Source organism: Pan paniscus, chromosome 17, assembly GCF_029289425.2.
Source record: "Pan paniscus chromosome 17, NHGRI_mPanPan1-v2.0_pri, whole genome shotgun sequence".
Taxonomy (NCBI): Eukaryota; Metazoa; Chordata; class Mammalia; order Primates; family Hominidae; genus Pan; species Pan paniscus.
In genome coordinates this window covers 86,246,454-86,263,807 of record NC_073266.2, presented here as the reverse complement: position 1 = coordinate 86,263,807, position 17,354 = coordinate 86,246,454, and the positions used below count along the sequence as shown (strand labels likewise).

At 35.1% G+C, this 17,354-nt stretch overlaps 1 protein-coding gene across 2 annotated transcripts in view; it reads left to right on the top strand.

The window, feature by feature from the left end:
- The window catches only part of TMX3 (thioredoxin related transmembrane protein 3), a 40,985-nt gene that overhangs the window by 223 nt on the left and 23,408 nt on the right, over positions 1–17,354 (top strand). Inside the window, exons 2-8 of one of the 2 annotated variants that reach the window (XM_003827284.6) lie at positions 999–1,053; positions 3,507–3,546; positions 4,775–4,898; positions 12,995–13,040; positions 14,308–14,388; positions 16,449–16,548; positions 17,169–17,246. In XM_003827284.6, the coding sequence (XP_003827332.1) occupies positions 999–1,053; positions 3,507–3,546; positions 4,775–4,898; positions 12,995–13,040; positions 14,308–14,388; positions 16,449–16,548; positions 17,169–17,246 (524 nt within the window). Of the gene's footprint in view, positions 1–998; positions 1,054–3,506; positions 3,547–4,774; positions 4,899–12,994; positions 13,041–14,307; positions 14,389–16,448; positions 16,549–17,168; positions 17,247–17,354 lie in introns of those variants that run through there. The other variant, XM_055102596.1, reaches the window with a different exon arrangement.

Here is a 17,354-nt window from a genome sequence, read left to right as displayed (position 1 = left end):
CGTGGGACCCGGCCCCGCCGTGGGGCCGGGATTGGACCTGGGTCTGGGGCGAGGCCTGCGGGGTCCGCGGAGATGCCCACCCATTCCCGGCAGCGTCCTGCCGCCCCCGCCGCGCCGCCCTGCCTGGCCCTGACGGAGCGGACACCTTGGGGCCCTTCCGCCGCCGCTGTGCCGGACCAATGCTGGACGTGGGAAGGGCGCGCTGCCTTGTGTTTGTGTTTTTCTCATTGTGGCAGAAGTTTCAATAAAGCTTACTCCTTTGATGGGCAAGAAGGATGCCGCCGTCCCAGCTTAACGACCAAATCTTGCCTTGGCTTTAGGTTCCGAGTCTTGTCACGTTTAAGGATTTTTACCACCAGTACTCAGAGAGGGTGGTCGAGGACAGATCAGGGTCAGGCCGCCGGGATTGGGCGGTGTGAAAAGGACCTGAGTGTGTGTCAGCGGTTCTCAGCTGCCTCCCGTCAGCATGGAGTGCCCTCATTCTCACTGGGGTCCGCTCACCTAACAACCTTTTAGAGCCCACTCTGTGTCAGGCACTGCCGTGTAATAAGTATTAGAGTTGCAGCTCGACTTTCTTTCTACGTATCTATTTGAGGGGAAATATTTTGAATGGCATTTGGAGTTTTTACGGAAGAGGTAATTGCTACTAAAGCAAAAGAAATAAAGAAGAATGCTGTCTATCTGTATTCCAAAAAGATAGGATGGTTAAAAAGAGAAGTAAGATGAGAGTGAAAATATGGAGGAAAAAGGAACTGTGTGTATCAGATTTATTGGCTTACCTAGAACTTGGCCGGTCACGATATGGTTGCATACAGACTAATTATTTATTAAATGGATGAACTACCTTTGCTTTTGCATCATTTGCACCCTGGGATGCATCAGTGATGAATTTTTTGGTAGGTTGTGAAAGGTCAAAAACACTTCAGAGATGACTGAGCTTATACGGTATGAGCCAAATAATCAGCATTTATGGTGTACATTTTGTCTTTTTTTTTCAGTTGTTGTACTTGATATGGTCGTCTGTAAAGGATTTGTAGAAGATTTAGATGAATCGTGAGTATACATATATATATATTTAAAATATTATTTTAACTGTTCAACTCAGATATCTGAATATTTGCATGGGATTCTAATATTTTAGATTGGAACCAATTTTTATATATTACTCGTTTTTTTCGCTTGTTGTAAGCTCTATATCGATACAACGTGAGGGTGTGCCCAGAAGAGTTTTATTAATAGTTATGAGATCAAAAAACTGGCAAACTTTTACATATTCTTTTTTTCCTCATTATTTTACCTTGTATTTATGTCTTTTTGCTTTAATTATATTGAATGGGTGTTAGAATTTGGTAACTATACTGTATTTATCTTCATAGTATGACAGCATTAATCAGCCTTGCTTATAGTAAGTGAGGAGGTTCATTTCAGACCCAAATTCCTATGTGTGATCTTTCAGGCTTGACCACAGACAATTGCAAGGCTTTTTCTGGCATAGGGGAAGGTGCCCTCCCTACACCAAACTTGGTGTATAACCGGTGCATTGCAGTCCCTGGAGGGAGTGGTAGTCAAGGATTCGGCCTCCCAGGCCAGCCACGCTCATTTGCATGTCTACACTCCCAACCCAGTGGTCTCTGTTTAGCAGCCTCCTTATTGGGACCTCACCTGAGGCATCTCCTGAGCATCTCTGCTAAAACATCTTTATTGAGGGTGTCAGCGGAGGCACTTTTCTACTCTAGTCCTTTTCTCTCTCACCCCCCCATAAAGAGACAGAAGACTTTTGTTCAGTGCTGTAGGAAATGAGATGAATTCTCCCATCTGTGTCTCATCCACCTGACTCACCTGGTGCTGTTTCATGGGGAGAGATGGAACACTGAGGAGCTGGTGCCTCTTTTTTTTTTTTTTTTTAAACCTCTTGACTTGCACTGTCACAGTAAGTGAATAAAGCTGTGATTGTTAGTTTCAGTTTAGCTTGTTGTCCTGATTGACTACGTGGACACCTGATGGCGTGACCAAATGGGTGCAGTGAGAGGGTGATCATACAGTGCTGTTCTGTAAGAGCAAAAATCCTGACAGTCCCATGGGGGCACTTCGCTGCTCATGCTGTTGGGTCATGGGGGATGCTCGCTGATTGTTTACAGAAAAGTTTTTGATTCTGAGAAGAACGATTGTTAACAAGGAGATAGTCTTATTAAACTTAGTGCCTTATGGGGTGTGTCACTACAGACTTCCTCCTTCAGAGTGTCCTAACAGGGGCAACTCTTCCTGAGGAGGAGGAAGGGATTCTGCTGCTAATAACCATTTTGTTACCCATGTGGATGCTCACCAGAAAGGTCCCTATGCTGAAAAAGGGGACCTTTACCAAGAGCAAACTGTTCGTCAGCTAAATGTGGAAAATGAATTGTTCCTTGCTCCAGAGCAAGCAGATGTGCAACCATTTGCCTCCTGGATCCACAAGAGATGGCTCATGGAAATTCACACAGGATCCTAGATTGGGCAAGAATGCATGGACTGCAACAGTTGTGAGAAGACACCATAACAACGTGAAAAAGCTGCTTGCTTGTCATACCCCGCTCAAGGCTAACAATACTGTCCAGGGACAGGTTCATAAAGCCAGTGGGCCAGGATATTCTCAGCAGATAGAACATGGTGGGCCTCTCATTCTGTCTGCAATGTTCCTGTGGCTACTGATTGCAGCTGACATGTCTCTGGGTTTCGCTTAGCCATTCCTATGTGTTCCAATGACTTGGGCCACACTGTCTAGGCCCTACAAGACCACCTTTGTTTCCTGTTCAGTTACCTTAAGAACACTGCATGTGATAATGACCCTGGATTTTTGGCCCAAGCTACACATCAGTGAGCCCAATTATGGGTGAAACAATGGGCTCGTCATGTGCTGTAAACTCTGATCCACAGGGGTGGTTGAACATTTTAAGGGACAGTTAAAGGTTGGGCCTAACCAGCTGATGGTAAGGTACAGTACCCCTGCTGGACTACACGTCTCAGGGGAGTGATCTGGGATCTCAGCACAGGAATTCCTCAATCCAATATTTTTCACGAGCATTTTATGAACACTGAGCCATCATTACCAGGAAATGGTGAGAACACTTCTAAAATCCAAGTTCCCAGATGCCAACCAAGGACCATTCTTACAAACCGTTATTTCTAAGCATAGCAGCCTCAGGCTTCCTTTGGTACCTTTTCTACACAGGTGTAAAATGTTCTAGAAGGGCAAGGAGCTTAGGCATCTGTTTGTGTTTCTACCAAGTCCTACTTTAATTCTTTTTCTTGGAGTCTTTCCTCCTAATTACTTTATCATTGATCAGTTCTCTGCTTTTATCTTTGAGATGTTTAATGGATAGGTCACTGAGTAAAAATTTTATGTAAAGAATTATTGAAGGAATTTGGGTCTTTCCCTTATATTTATCAATGTATTATCTCTGCCTATACTATACAGTTGTAAAGTGGACACAAACATACAATCGAACATTTGTTTTCATGTTTTTTAGGTTTAAAGAAAATCGAAATGATGACATTTGGCTTGTAGATGTAAGTATGTAAATTTTATATGCTAATTACCCACCCCTACCATTTTAAGTATTATTTTCTATTCTACTCTACCCAAAAATGGCAGTAAACAGCTAGTGCTTATGTATATACTCAATTTGTTTTCTTAAGTATTACTATATTTGAGATTTTACATTAAAAAGAACCTTAGAGTTTTAAGGTTCCATGCGAGGGAACATATTTTTGATGAAATTTTGGGGGTGAGGGTATTAAGAGGAAAAGTTGGAACCCTGTCTTACAATGAGGTCAACTTTTGGATTATATCTTAATGATATAGGGTATGATTTTATTACAGAATTCACACTTGCTTTCTTGATAGTTTCCAAGAGATTGAGTATATTAATGTCACTTAGTCAAAGTCATATTTTCATCTTAACAGTGGACAAAATTAAATTTTCACCTTCCTTTCTTTAAAGTTTGGAATATATTTAAACCTTATGATAGTTGAGATTCAATATGCCTCAGCAAAAAGTAGAATAGCAGCAAAAGAGATGGAAAAAGAATGGCAGAGTTGACAGAGGGTCCACTGTTTAATTATCTCTCCTTTTCTGTATGTTTGAACATTTTCATAGTATAAAGTTAAAAAATCTTGTTTCATGAAAATATAACAAGTAGTTTGTAACACCGCTTAACTAGGGGAACCTGAGTATCACCTCCACCATCTGGTAATTCTAAAGAAGAGTAAAAGACTGACTTTAGTTTAATCAACCTGGCTTGTCCCTATGCCAAACCAGTCATCTTAATGACCTCCCCTTCTTGCCAGTGGTTACAATAGAACTCAGCAAAGTCACCTACTATGTTGACATTTTTGTAATAGAAATAGATTGATATTATCATTAACAATTAGGTGTGTATGTTGTATGGTATATATATGTTTATTTTGTGGATTCATTTTATATAAAATGTTTCATATAGAACATTTCCTTGGAAGTAAAGACAATTTTATTGTAAATTGTATATCTGTTTTAAATCAGTAGTCAATTAAAATGAGCTTAAGATAGTACCAGTTTTGAGGTATCTAGGTTTATGTTTGTATGTTGTGATCTTTCATTATGTATCTACTTTAAAAATTATATTTAAACTTCTTGTCTAAAACATTATTAGATCATTTAGTCAAAGGGATTCTTTAAATATTAAGATTCATATTTACTGTAGCACAACATTTTAATCGTTATCTTTTTTTGTTTGTTGTTTGTTTTTTTAAAACAAGTTTTATGCACCATGGTGTGGCCATTGTAAAAAGCTGGAACCGATTTGGAATGAAGTTGGTCTTGAGATGAAAAGCATTGGTTCTCCAGTTAAGGTTGGAAAGATGGATGCTACTTCCTATTCTAGTAAGCCTTCACTTAGTTTATTTTACTGTTCTCACAGCAAAAACAATTATATGCAGCAGTATTCAGGGTGGGAGGAAGACTTTTTTTGCTCATGTAAAATTCAATTATCTTAATAATTTAAGACTGTATACTTTATGAGTTAAATGAATTAGCCATTGAACATGTAGTATGTAGTATGTGTTAATCTTATGCTTAACAAGTGTTTAAACCATCTTTTCTCCTTTGAGCCCACTTTAGATGGTTTATATGAGGCAGCTGTAAAAGGATGAGTGTTAAACTATTGCTATTGCTACTTGAGTTCAGAATCAGTTTTTTTCTGAGTAGCCTGAGATGTGCTGTAAAGAAAAAATGGGAACTTAAAGGATGAATTGAGTTAGGGTGAGTACAAGTGAGGATCAGGAAGCTTTTCACATTAGAAAGAATACTAGAGCAAAATAATAGAGTGTGAAAGAGGTTAATGAGTGTGTACTAGAGAACAGAATGAAGTGAAGGTGAGCAAACCTTGGTCTGTAGGCCAAATTTCTCCTACTACCCATTTTTATAAATAGAGTTAGATTGAAGCATAGCTATTTGTTATCTGTTTATGGCTGTTTCTGTGCCTCCGTGGCAGAATTCCGTAGTTGTGACAGAGGCTGTATGCCCCAGAAAGCCTAAAATATTTATCTGACCTTTTATACCAACACCTGTTTTAAAGGATTTGGGAAAAAGAAGAAGTTAAATTTAGAGAAGTGTGAGGTATCATAGAATTTGGAAAGAGCATGGCTTTCAGAGAGCAGATTTGTATTCAAATCCTTGCTCTGCCTGCTACTTTTGCTGTGTAACACTGAGAAAGTTTCTGAACAAACCAATCTTTGGTTTCCATATTGATAAATACTTAATTATAATGCTTCTTTTATTGGTAGTTTTGAGGTTTGAATGATCCAGCAGATATAAAATCTTTTGTATTCAATACCTGCAGTTTCTCTTTCATTAGTGAAGAAAGTGGAAGTACGTAATGTATATTTCGTTTTAGGAAATCAGCAATTTTACTTTGGAGCAAGACAGAGCTATGTTTTAATCTCAACTTTGCCATGTCCTACTTTTGTAGCTTTGGGAAGCACTTAACCTCTCTTAATTTTAGTTTCTGTAGCTACAAAGGAGAGTAATAATCCTCAAGGTTGTGGAAATCATATTAATATCTTGTATTTAAAACCCCCTAGCACAATGGCTGCACGTATATGACACTAAAGGATAATGCCACATTGTTAAGAGCTTCCCAGGTCAGGCAGTGTTTTGGATTTTATCACTTGTCAGTAGGAGGTAATACACATTTTTGTGAAGGCGATGACTTGATAAAAATATTTTTGTCAGCAGCTTTTAGGATGGAAAATAAAGAGTTTGTAGAAACAGGGAGATCATCTAAGTCAGCCTTGTGTGTATATCCTGGTGTTGGATGCTGGGAGCCTGGTGTTGTGGGTGGTGACAGTAGAGTACAATGGAAACGGTAATTTTCATAGACATGTCCCATACTAAAATCACAGAAGTAACAGATTGGTTGGCTTTGTACTGTGAAGAAAACAATAATAGTGTGAGATTCCTAGCATAGTTGCTGAACTATGCTACCACTGGGTATATGCAAAATATCAGTTTTAATTTTATGTGCATTTCTAAGTTACCAATGATTTTGAATTTGTGGTCTTTTAACTGATGTTTGTGAATAGGGACCTACAGTGTAGGTGAGATATTAGTGCTGGAATTATTGAGTCACCCAAATGAAACGTTGAAATTTTGAGAGGAGAAGAGATAAATGGCAGAAATTGTTAGAGAGGGAGAATAATATGTTTGAGTTGATATTTCTTTGAAATAGGCTTTTGACAGTGTCTAAGAAGTTATCGTTTTCCTCTGTTGCTCATGAAAGTAATTTCTTGTTTCCATATATATATATATACACATATATATACACATATATACGCATATATACACATATATACACATATATACACATACACTATATAGATACACATATATACACATATATACATATATATACATATATACACATATATGTTGATTAGATGTGCATACACATATTTATTCATAGATGCACTTATTCATGTATTCACTCAATCAATATTTACCAAGTACTATTTGTCAAACACTGTGCTAATCTCTAGAGGTTAAAGAAAGATCCAGACAAATCCTGCTTGTCCTGGAAATGCTTACAACATAATAAAGGGAGAAAGATGAATAAACCAACAAGAGCAGTAAGTCTCAAAAATGGCAGATTGCTGTGATCACTTGAATAGGTCAGTGGAGTCATGTATAAAGGAATGTGGGACTATGAAGAAAAATAGTCAATGAGAAAAATAGTGCATATAAACCAGTAAAAGTCTTAGTGGTAAAGTGTTCATGTAATACTTCATTGATAATTAACAATTTTCATTGTCACATTCTATTGTATCTAATTCATTAGTTTATTCAGTATTAAGTGCCCCTGTGTACTACTATTTATTAAGTGGCACTATGATTAGGGAAAAACATAGCCAAGATTGTTTTCCTGAGTCACTTAGAGAAGAAAGTGTTTTAAATGCTATTTTTAAAAAGCAGTAGTAAGACCTCATATACAGGTTGCGACTTTTTACTCATTGGATATGGAATGCTAAACCTCCACCATCCCCCTCTCTCAACTACTTGCCCCCGACCTTGCGTAGTGTGGCTTGCTTGGAAATCCTACTTGAATTATCCAAACATAATTAATTGAAAAAAAAAAAAAGTCCCTTTGTAGAAAAGTTGTGGAGTTAGCATTCATTCATTTAGCAGACACTTAATGTGCTTACCATGTTAGGATATGCCTGGCACATACCAGGGTACTGGTGATACATCATTGAGCAAAACAGATTAAACTTTCTACTCTTATGGAACTTATATTCTTGTGGGAAGAGACAAACAGTAACTTGTGAACATAAGTCAATTGTCTAATGTTATTTTCTAGACCATTATTAGAGTAAAATGTCAGTGATGGAAGCATTATCCACTTAAATATTAGCACCAAGGGAATGTGTTATGTGTAGTGAAGAAACGTATCTTCCTAGTATTAAAGAAGTTAAGTATTCAAAACCACCGTTCACATATTAGAAACAGATTTTTGCCTTGTGAATTTCAGAGTTTGCCTAAATTTTTAAGGCAGTTGAAATACAGACATTTTAGTAGAATTTGGAATCAAACAGGTAAAAAATGGAATTACTTTCAAGTCATCTGCCATTGTTATTCTAAGTCTACCTATATATAGAACACTAAAGGATTGGCTGTTTCATAGATACCTCTTGCAGGCCAGTAGGTTGCTTTTCAGACAGTCGCGGTATCACTGTTCCTCAGCATGTAATCTGTAGATGACCTGCAATAGAATTACCTGGGTACTTACTGTCAGTTCAGATTCTGAAGGCCCACACCAGTCCTACTGGTGAACAGTGAAAATCTTTGCCATTGGGTCTTGAGAGTCTGTATTTTTTATTTTATTTATTTCATTTATTTTATTTTATTTCTTTATTTCTTTATTTTTTTGAGACAGAGTTTTGCTCTTATTGCCCAAGCTGGAGTGCAAAGGTGCAATCTTGGCTCACTGCAACTTCCACCTCCCGGGTTCAAGTGATTCTCCTGCCTCAGCCTCTCGAGTAGCTGGGATTACAGGCATGTGCCACCACACTCAACTAATTTTTTGTGTTTTTAGTAGAAACGGGGTTTCACCATGTTAGCCAGGCTGGTCCCAAACACCTGACCTCAGGTGATCTGCCTTCCTCCTCAGGTGATCTGCCTGCCTCGGCCTCCCAAAGTGCTGGGATTACAGGCATGAGTCATTGTGCCCAGCCGAGAGTCTGTATTTTTAGCAGCACTTCAGATGATTCCACTGCACACTGAGTTTGGAAAACCACAAAGTGTGGAATGTTATTTTGGTAGAGAGTTACAGGGTTTTAGTTTGGGGTGAGATAAGACTATTCAAAGTGATCAAGTTTATATAAATTTCTAGGAGTCTTTGATAATAACTCATTTCTCAATCATGTATTAAATCATTGCAGTGGTTGGAAGCAAATGCCATCAGACTCAGTCCAGCAAATCTGTGTGTACAGAATTTTTGAACTAGAGAAATTTGAACTATTATGACTCAGTCTAGTCTGTGTTTGGAATTGTACCAAAATGTCTTGATGCATGGATTTAACTAATACCATAACCAAATAATATAAAAATTATGTCCAGTGTAAATTCAGATAGGTGTTTTAGCTTCTCTTTTTGTACATACCTGTTCAAAATGAGTGCTAAAATAGTTCTCATTTGGAAGTTAAAATATGACATAATATTACCTGTAGTGGCATGGTGATCTTTATTATGGAACCACTGAAATTCTGTTACTCTCCAACCTAAGTGTGACATCATTTTATGATAAAGATCACATATTAGCTCTCTTTCATGTGTAAATTTGGAATGACATCTGGCCAATAACATTCTGACATCTTGTTCGTAGATTGTAGTTAAAAATTAATTTTGCCTTTCTAGATTATAAACTCTTGGTCAGTGACTGTTTCAGGGCTTCTCAGCCTTGCATTATTGACATTTTTGGGCTGGATAGTTCTGTGGGTTTTTTTTTTTTTTTTTTGGTGCAGAGGAAGTCAGTGACTGTGTTTCAGGGTTTATCAGCCTTGCACTATTGACATTTTGGACCAGATAATTCTGTGGGGTTATTGTTGGGAGTTGGATGGGAGGAGGAATCCTGTGCATTGTGGGATGTTTAGGAGCTTCCCTCACCTCTACCCACTAGATACCAGTTCTGTTCTCTCCCAATCTCCTCCTACCCCCTTACTCACTGTTTTTAGAAAACAAAGTGTCTTCAGTTGATGGTAAACCCCTGCCATATGTTATACCTTTTTCATGTTAGACCATAGTGACATTCAGTAAATACTAAAACAGGTAGTATCTTTGAGCTAAAAAGGACTTTAGAGGTTGAGTAACTCCTGACTCCTTTCGCCCTTTCCCATTTTATAGATGAAATAACAAGGTAACTAGAAGTGAAATGACTGAGTAATTTCGCACATCAAAGTTAGAAACAGAATTAGGCCTAGTATCCAAGATCACCATGATTCACATTCCTACTTACCTCTAGCATCAAACTGTTACCATTTCAAGAAGAAAATAGAAATGAAGTAGAAGACTTCATGTCGAATCTTGTTTTATAAACATTTAAAATCGTAAAACTTCAAAGCTATAACTCTTGTTGCAAATGGACTCTTCAATTTACGAAGGAATTGAGCTCAGATTTCTATATAAACTATTTCTCTCTAATATGAAAAAGTAAAGAATAAAAAAATTTAAAGTCAATTAGACTGAGTTTCAATCACAGCCCTGCTACCTAATCAATGTTGCTCTCAAACAAGTTACTGAATCTTCCTGTTTTAGTTTCTTAATCTTAATTACCTTTTTTTCTTCCTTACAAAATTGTTTGCTCTCAAACGAGTTACCGAATCTTCCTATTTTAGTTTCTTAATCTGAATCGCCACTATTTTTTCCTCCTCACAAATTTGTTTTGAGGTGCAATTTTAAAATATTAACGCCAGTTATAAAATATTCTGCACATTAATTTTATTAATACTATGTGTGCATTGATGTGTCAGCAGCTAATTAATGAAATCAGGATCAAGAGTAGAAAGGAAAAGGATCTAGCATTTAAGAATCTTTTATGTGCCAGACTCAGATTGTGTTCCATCTATTTTTTCGTTTTAAAATCCCAACCTGTAGCCCTACGAGATGAGTAGTATTCTCAGAAGGGGAATCAGAGAAGTAAACAAAAACATCCAGAGTTACATAGGCGATAAATGAAGTTAGAGTCCTAACTGGGGTCATTATGTGTTTATAACTCCCACTTTGTTTGCTTTTTTTTAAATTTTTGTTTGTTTGTTTGTTTGTTTTGAGACAGAGTCTCACTCTGTCACCCAGGCTGGAGTGCTGTGGCTCGATCTCAGCTCACTGTAAGCTCCGCCTCCTGGGTTCACACCATTCTCCTGCCTCAGCCTCCCGAGTAGCTGGGACTACAGGCACCCACCACCGTGCACGACTAATTTTTTGTAGTTTTAGTAGAGACGGGGTTTCACCATGTTAGCCAGAACAGTCTTGATCTCCTGACCTTGTGATCCACTGACCTCGGCCTCCCAAAGGCTTTTTTTAAATGTTATACTGTCATTCCCTTTTAGAGGAATCTAAGACTGAAGTTTTATAGAAGTTACTGTCAATTAAAATTATGTCAGAAGCGAAGGTTAATGTTAACTGTCAAGAAGCCAAGGGATGTGGGTTGGGTGATAGATCTCCATTGTCTCGATGTGAATACTGAGGTCGAGGAAATGATGTAAGAGGGTTAAGTGTGGAGCTGGGATTTTTGTCTCTGAGGCTTATCATGGGATCCACAATATCAGGCTGTGAAGCATGACCAGTGTGTTTTCTCATTGATTGCATACTGTATTTTCTTTATTTGATTTGTGTATAAATACATTTTGATATAATTTAAGTTATACAAAGGGATTACTAGTGGAATATAACTTTTTCCCTCAATCAATTATATTAGTCCTTATGTTTTGGCAGTTTTATAAAATGAGTTTTAATTGAAGGTAATAAGGGATTTTATTTCCCTGTCTTCTTAATTTGAGATATTTCCCTGTCTTCTTAATTTGGAAAGGGGTCGTTAAAAATATTTGTTATTCACATAATCTCCCCAAAGTAGTTTCTGTGTTTTTGCTGGGAAGAAAGCAGTCTCCATACCCACAGTCTCCAATTAGAACATACTTGACAGAATGAAGTCCTAGATTACAGACGGGCACAAATAAATTATGTGCTTGCTCTGAGTTTGCATGTCTGTTCAGAAGCAGGACCCGTATCTTCAGAACTTGAGTTCTTAATTGTTACCTCTGCTGTTTATGCTACCTCTTAGGAAAATATGTGTCAGCCATTGTCCAGGTCCCTCTATTTACCTATCTCCATGTTTAAGGGAGAAACTAGAGTTGACAAATGAAGGAAAAATTTTGGATATTTTCACAAATCGACTGCCCTTATTCTTGTAAATTGAATTGGCGAGTTTATGAGAAACCAAAGATTAGTGAAGATTACTAAAGTGATTGTTAAATTGGAATTCAGATGTAGTAGCTTCCTTACCCAAGTGTGATAACAAAATACCCTGGAAACAAAGACAATTATAAAGGGAAAGATCATGTGAATAATACAGTGGACTTTTCATATACTAGTGTATAGTTTTGTAAATATCTTTATGGTATAACGTGTGTTAACTGAGAATATTTTATTTCTTCTTTCTTGTCCTGGTGGCGTTTTGTCTGTAGTGTTGCATTAATTTGGCATATGATTTCTCTACTGTTTAAGGTCTTATTTCCCTCTTTATATTTGCTTGTTTTTGTTACTATTTCTCCTTTCCCTGCAAAAGATGATATTGTAGCAACTATTCTCATTTTAATTCATGTGAGGATTTCAGAATAATCTTTGAGATAATTAAAATTACTCTAGGTTATCACAAAAGCAGAAACTCCTAAAACAAAGTTGCTTTTCGATCCTCTGTTGACCATAGTAATTAATTTTGCAAATACAAGTTATGCTTTTAAAATTAGAATACACTGCAGTTATTTGAAAACTCAAAAAACACTAAAAGAAGAGATGGGCTTTTTTTTTTTTTTTTTTTTTTTTTTTTGAGAGGAGTAAATGAGACCTAGAAGAAATATTTGTCTTGGACATGAAGTCAAATGAGAAGTACTTATGTATTTTTATTTTTAATTTTTTTACCAGTATATCTTTTAAAATAAGTATTTTATAAATTTTTAACTATTCTTTTGATGTGCATTTCTTATTTTGTCATAGTATTTTGTGCAGGTCACAGATTGGACTATTAAGTAATTGTTTTCTATGAGAATGTCATGTTTTTTTCTTTTGTGTGATTTTATAATCTTAAGACTTAAAAACAACGTATCTATATGGGTTATATAAATATCTCTATTTTTAAAGTAAAAGGCTCATTTGTTACCTAGTTTCTCATATTTAAAAAAAATTTAGAATGCTTTATTCTTTTTCTTATCAAGGCATTGCTTCAGAGTTTGGAGTTCGAGGTTATCCAACAATTAAGCTGTAAGTTGAGTGTTGTATGTTTATATGTGTATTTTTATTAGTTCACTCTACTTACATTTTATTACGTTAATTTCTAGTAGATTCCTTGGAGGATTGAAGATTGGGGTTTGGCCATTCTTCATAGGTGAAGTATGTAATTAAAGGAGAGGGACTGCTTCTTTATGCTTTTCTTCGTATTTAAGCAATCATGTTGTTTACGGCTAATTCACGTGTTTTGCTTGCTGTGTGACACGCACTGTGCAGGACAAGTATACAGTCATAAATTATGAAAGGTCTTTTACCCTTGAGGAGTTCAAGTGTGGATTGTGAGATAAAAACAGAATCAAAGTTGATGATACTCTAATCTGTAGGTGTTGATCAAGTCTAATAAAGTGTACAAGTTGAAAGAAATGTGATAATTCTAAAGGACTTGTTTTATAATCATGACTTCATTGAATTTTCTCATGATTTTCATTAATCTTATTTTGGTAATGTGGGGAGCTGTGGAATTGTTCTGAAAGTTATTTTTATAATAACGTAAGTTTAAAAAATATTTTAACATCTCAAATTTTTAAATTTGAGTAATTCAATTTATATCTTGGGTTTTGTGTTGACCTTTTTCCTTCCCCCACTTTTTAAAAATGTTTGCTTAGCCTCTTACTTTTTGTGTTAAGTAAATCATCCTTTCGTTTCCTTCTGTTTAATTTTAATTGTAGGTATTCTGTTGTGCTTCCCAATTTTTCCTTTTTAAAATTTTACTTAATTAGGCACACAGATTAATTGATTGGTTGGCTTTTGAAGAATTCTGTAAGTTTCTAGAAGAGCTGTTTTTAATGCATCGTTTTACTCTGTAATGTTGGAGCATCAAGTAACTGTAATGTTGTATTGCTTAACATTTGTTTTGCCTCTTCTAAAATACTCTTATTTCCCTGTCCTTTCATTTACCTTTTGACAGGGAAGATAATGAGAATTATAGTACTTTAATTTTCCAAGCTCTTGACCATGAATGTGTAGATTATTTTTCAGAAGGCGTAGATACAATGCACTTATCAAATGCAGAGTAAAATATTTTCATGTAATTTTAATAGAATACAGCCTCTTTTCTTTTGTGTTACTCGTCCTCTGACGAGCCTAATGTCTACCATATTTTACATGAGAGCTACTTCTAAAACTTCTCTGCATTTACTATTTTATATAATATAATTTTATGAAACAATAGATAATGATTAACATTAAATATTAAAACTGTTAGAACAATCCAGGTTTTAATTTTTTTTTTTTTTTGAAGATTAAAAGGGGACTTGGCATATAATTATAGAGGACCACGAACAAAAGATGATATTATTGAGTTTGCTCACAGAGTATCTGGGTAAGTTATTAGGAAAGGCCTTTACTGTATGTTATTAATATTTGAAAATTAAATATATTTTAATAGACTGTATTGAACAAACATATTTTAAGGACATACCTAGGTAAAATTTATTTGATTATTTACTTATGAGAGAAGATAGGATTATACAGTGTATCCAAAGAAATATTTTAAACAAAGAGACCATGGTTTGTATTACATACTTGTTAACCTCACATTTAAATTCATTTTGTCTATAGAAGAATTTTCCCCAGTGATTTTTAATACATTTTCCAGATTTCGATTACGTGTAGCAACTCTGTGAATCTTAATTTTTATTTTATGATAATTTTGCTTTTGGACTGCCTGGTTCAGAGTTTTCAACAAAGCCTTGGGATATTATTGTTCTGAACAGACTTGGGCTTTCATCCATACTCTTTGATACTCGAAAATGTATTTTAGATACAGCTAAAATATTTTTCCTTATTTATCACATACTGCTTTCTGCCAGCTGTGAGGTATTCGTGCATTTTATACTTAGAATGTGACATAGTTAAAACCCAAAGGATCTGTTCAAGTTACCGATCCCTAAGGTTTTACTGATAAGGAAACAAATTCCTCTGTAAGCACTTTTTGTTGGTTTGAATTTGTCGTTGATTTTTTTAAATCTACATTTTGATGGGATATAAAGAAAGTCGGTGCTTATAATTATTTCACATGATTATGTGAAAGTTCTTGAGAATGTTCAAGCTGTGTTAATCTTTATTGGCTTTAAAGTATAGGCACTTATGAGTTTAATGGGATATATTATACTGATAGCTTTAAATAGCTTTAAGGTAAATTAAAATAAAATGAGTTTGTTGGTGGCACAATACTGTCTCAAATTATTTGAGAAAATTCAGAGGATTAGGAGTGATCTTTATATATTAAAGTTTGTGGTGCTTACTAATGTAATTTTCACTGTATTTTCTTGTCTACCGTGTTTCATTTTATTTGCTTTGTGAATAAATAAATTTTGAAATAACTTTATGTTGTATGAGGGGAGTGCTAGTGGGAGGTACTGAATCCTCCCAGGATTTATATTAGTCATTATGTTTGAGAAATTTTTAATGAGTTTTGGTTTAGGCTTAAGAAGGGATTCTCCTGATGTAATTGGAGATGACTATTGTAGATGAAATTTCAGGAGTCAGTTCTGGAGTTGCATCACTTACATTTAGTTACTAAGTATTAAAATAGAGGCTAGGGTAGAGTGATGATGCAATGCATTATAAAGAATTTTGAAAATGTATTTGCCTTTCTATGTTCTTTTTATAAATGTGATAGAGTGAAAATTATGTGTTGTAATATACACACCATATGTAAAAGGGGACTACCTCTTCTTAGTTTTTTAATGATATTTTATAATTGACACGCTTCATAATAACCTATGATGTAATTCATTTCTCAATCTATTTGCTTTGAAAAATGCTTGTATAACATTTTTTGTTTTCTCTTCATGAGGTTCTTATGTAGTGTTATGACTATCATTTTCTATTTTATTTTTTCTGTAAATGATTAATGATATGCTTTTTATACTCTTTGGATTTTAACCTCCATAGGGTACTTAAAAAGTATATACCATTTAAATTGACATAGTAAGATACAAATATTCTTAATGAAGTACTATATATTCCTGGGATGGTATTCACAGTGTTTTTGTGAATGATCTTTTGAAAGGGAGAAAAAAATAATTCTCTTGGGAATTGTCTTGTTTTAGGCTGAGGATTCTAAATGGACAATACTTCTCTTTTTGCCCATCAAAATACTAGTAATGATGGTACTCTCTGAATGGATGTTTTGACACTTATTCTGAAACTGATAGATTAAATTGTGGGTACTATATTAACCTTTTATATGTATGTGCAATAGTAGTCATGGACCACAGTTTTATTATATTCATGTGGATTTTGTGATATACTTAAAATGCAGTTGATATATTATTGAAACTTAATAACTTGAGACATGATTAGTTATAGTATAAATAGTAAATTATGTACTTTAGTTTATAATTCAAGTTTGTTTTTTGTTTTGTTGTGCAACAGGGCTCTAATTCGGCCACTTCCAAGTCAACAAATGTTTGAACATATGCAGAAGAGACACCGTGTATTTTTCGTTTATGTAGGTGGAGAATCACCTTTGAAAGTAAGACTTTTTTTTAATCCACAAAAACAGATGTATTGTAATTTACTCTATAATCAAGACTTCACTAGAAACGCAGAATTTACTCTGCACTTACTAGAAATATTTTCATTCATTCTAAGCATTTCTTATAATAAAAACACTTCCTTCTATACCTTCTGTCATGTTTGCCTATATGAAACAAAAGTGTGTAAAAAGTGAGTAAATGTTGCCTGCCTTAGCATTTTTTTCTGTTATTAACCTGGTTATTTAAGTCTTGTGTTGCTTTTTCAAATTCTGAGTCTTTGAGACTGCAGACTTTGTATGTGTGTATACACACATACCTTCCTATAATCATCACCATCATTTTGTCTAATTTATAATTAAATGAATACATACAAATTGAACTTGTGTTATATTTAATGAACTTTATTTGCAGAAAGATAAAAGCTCTTAATTACGTTGGCCTTTGCCTTGGCAACGATTTTATTTGCTTACATTTCTTCTGTTCACCTAAGAGGATGTAAGGTAGCACATTACGGTGATGACTCTTACTACATAAGGTAACTCTCATTGTTTAATGAGGAATGAATTTTGGCCTTTAATATTTTTCAATGACCTCTTTTCTGTTTGTATCTTCATAGGAGAAATACATAGATGCTGCTTCAGAATTGATTGTATATACATACTTCTTTTCTGCCTCAGAAGAAGTGGTTCCTGAGGTAATATTTAAAATTTGATTTTAACGACACAATTTTATTTATTAAATTATTACTTGATTTAATAAATAAAATTGTGATTTTATTACTTGATTAAATTATTGATTTTAA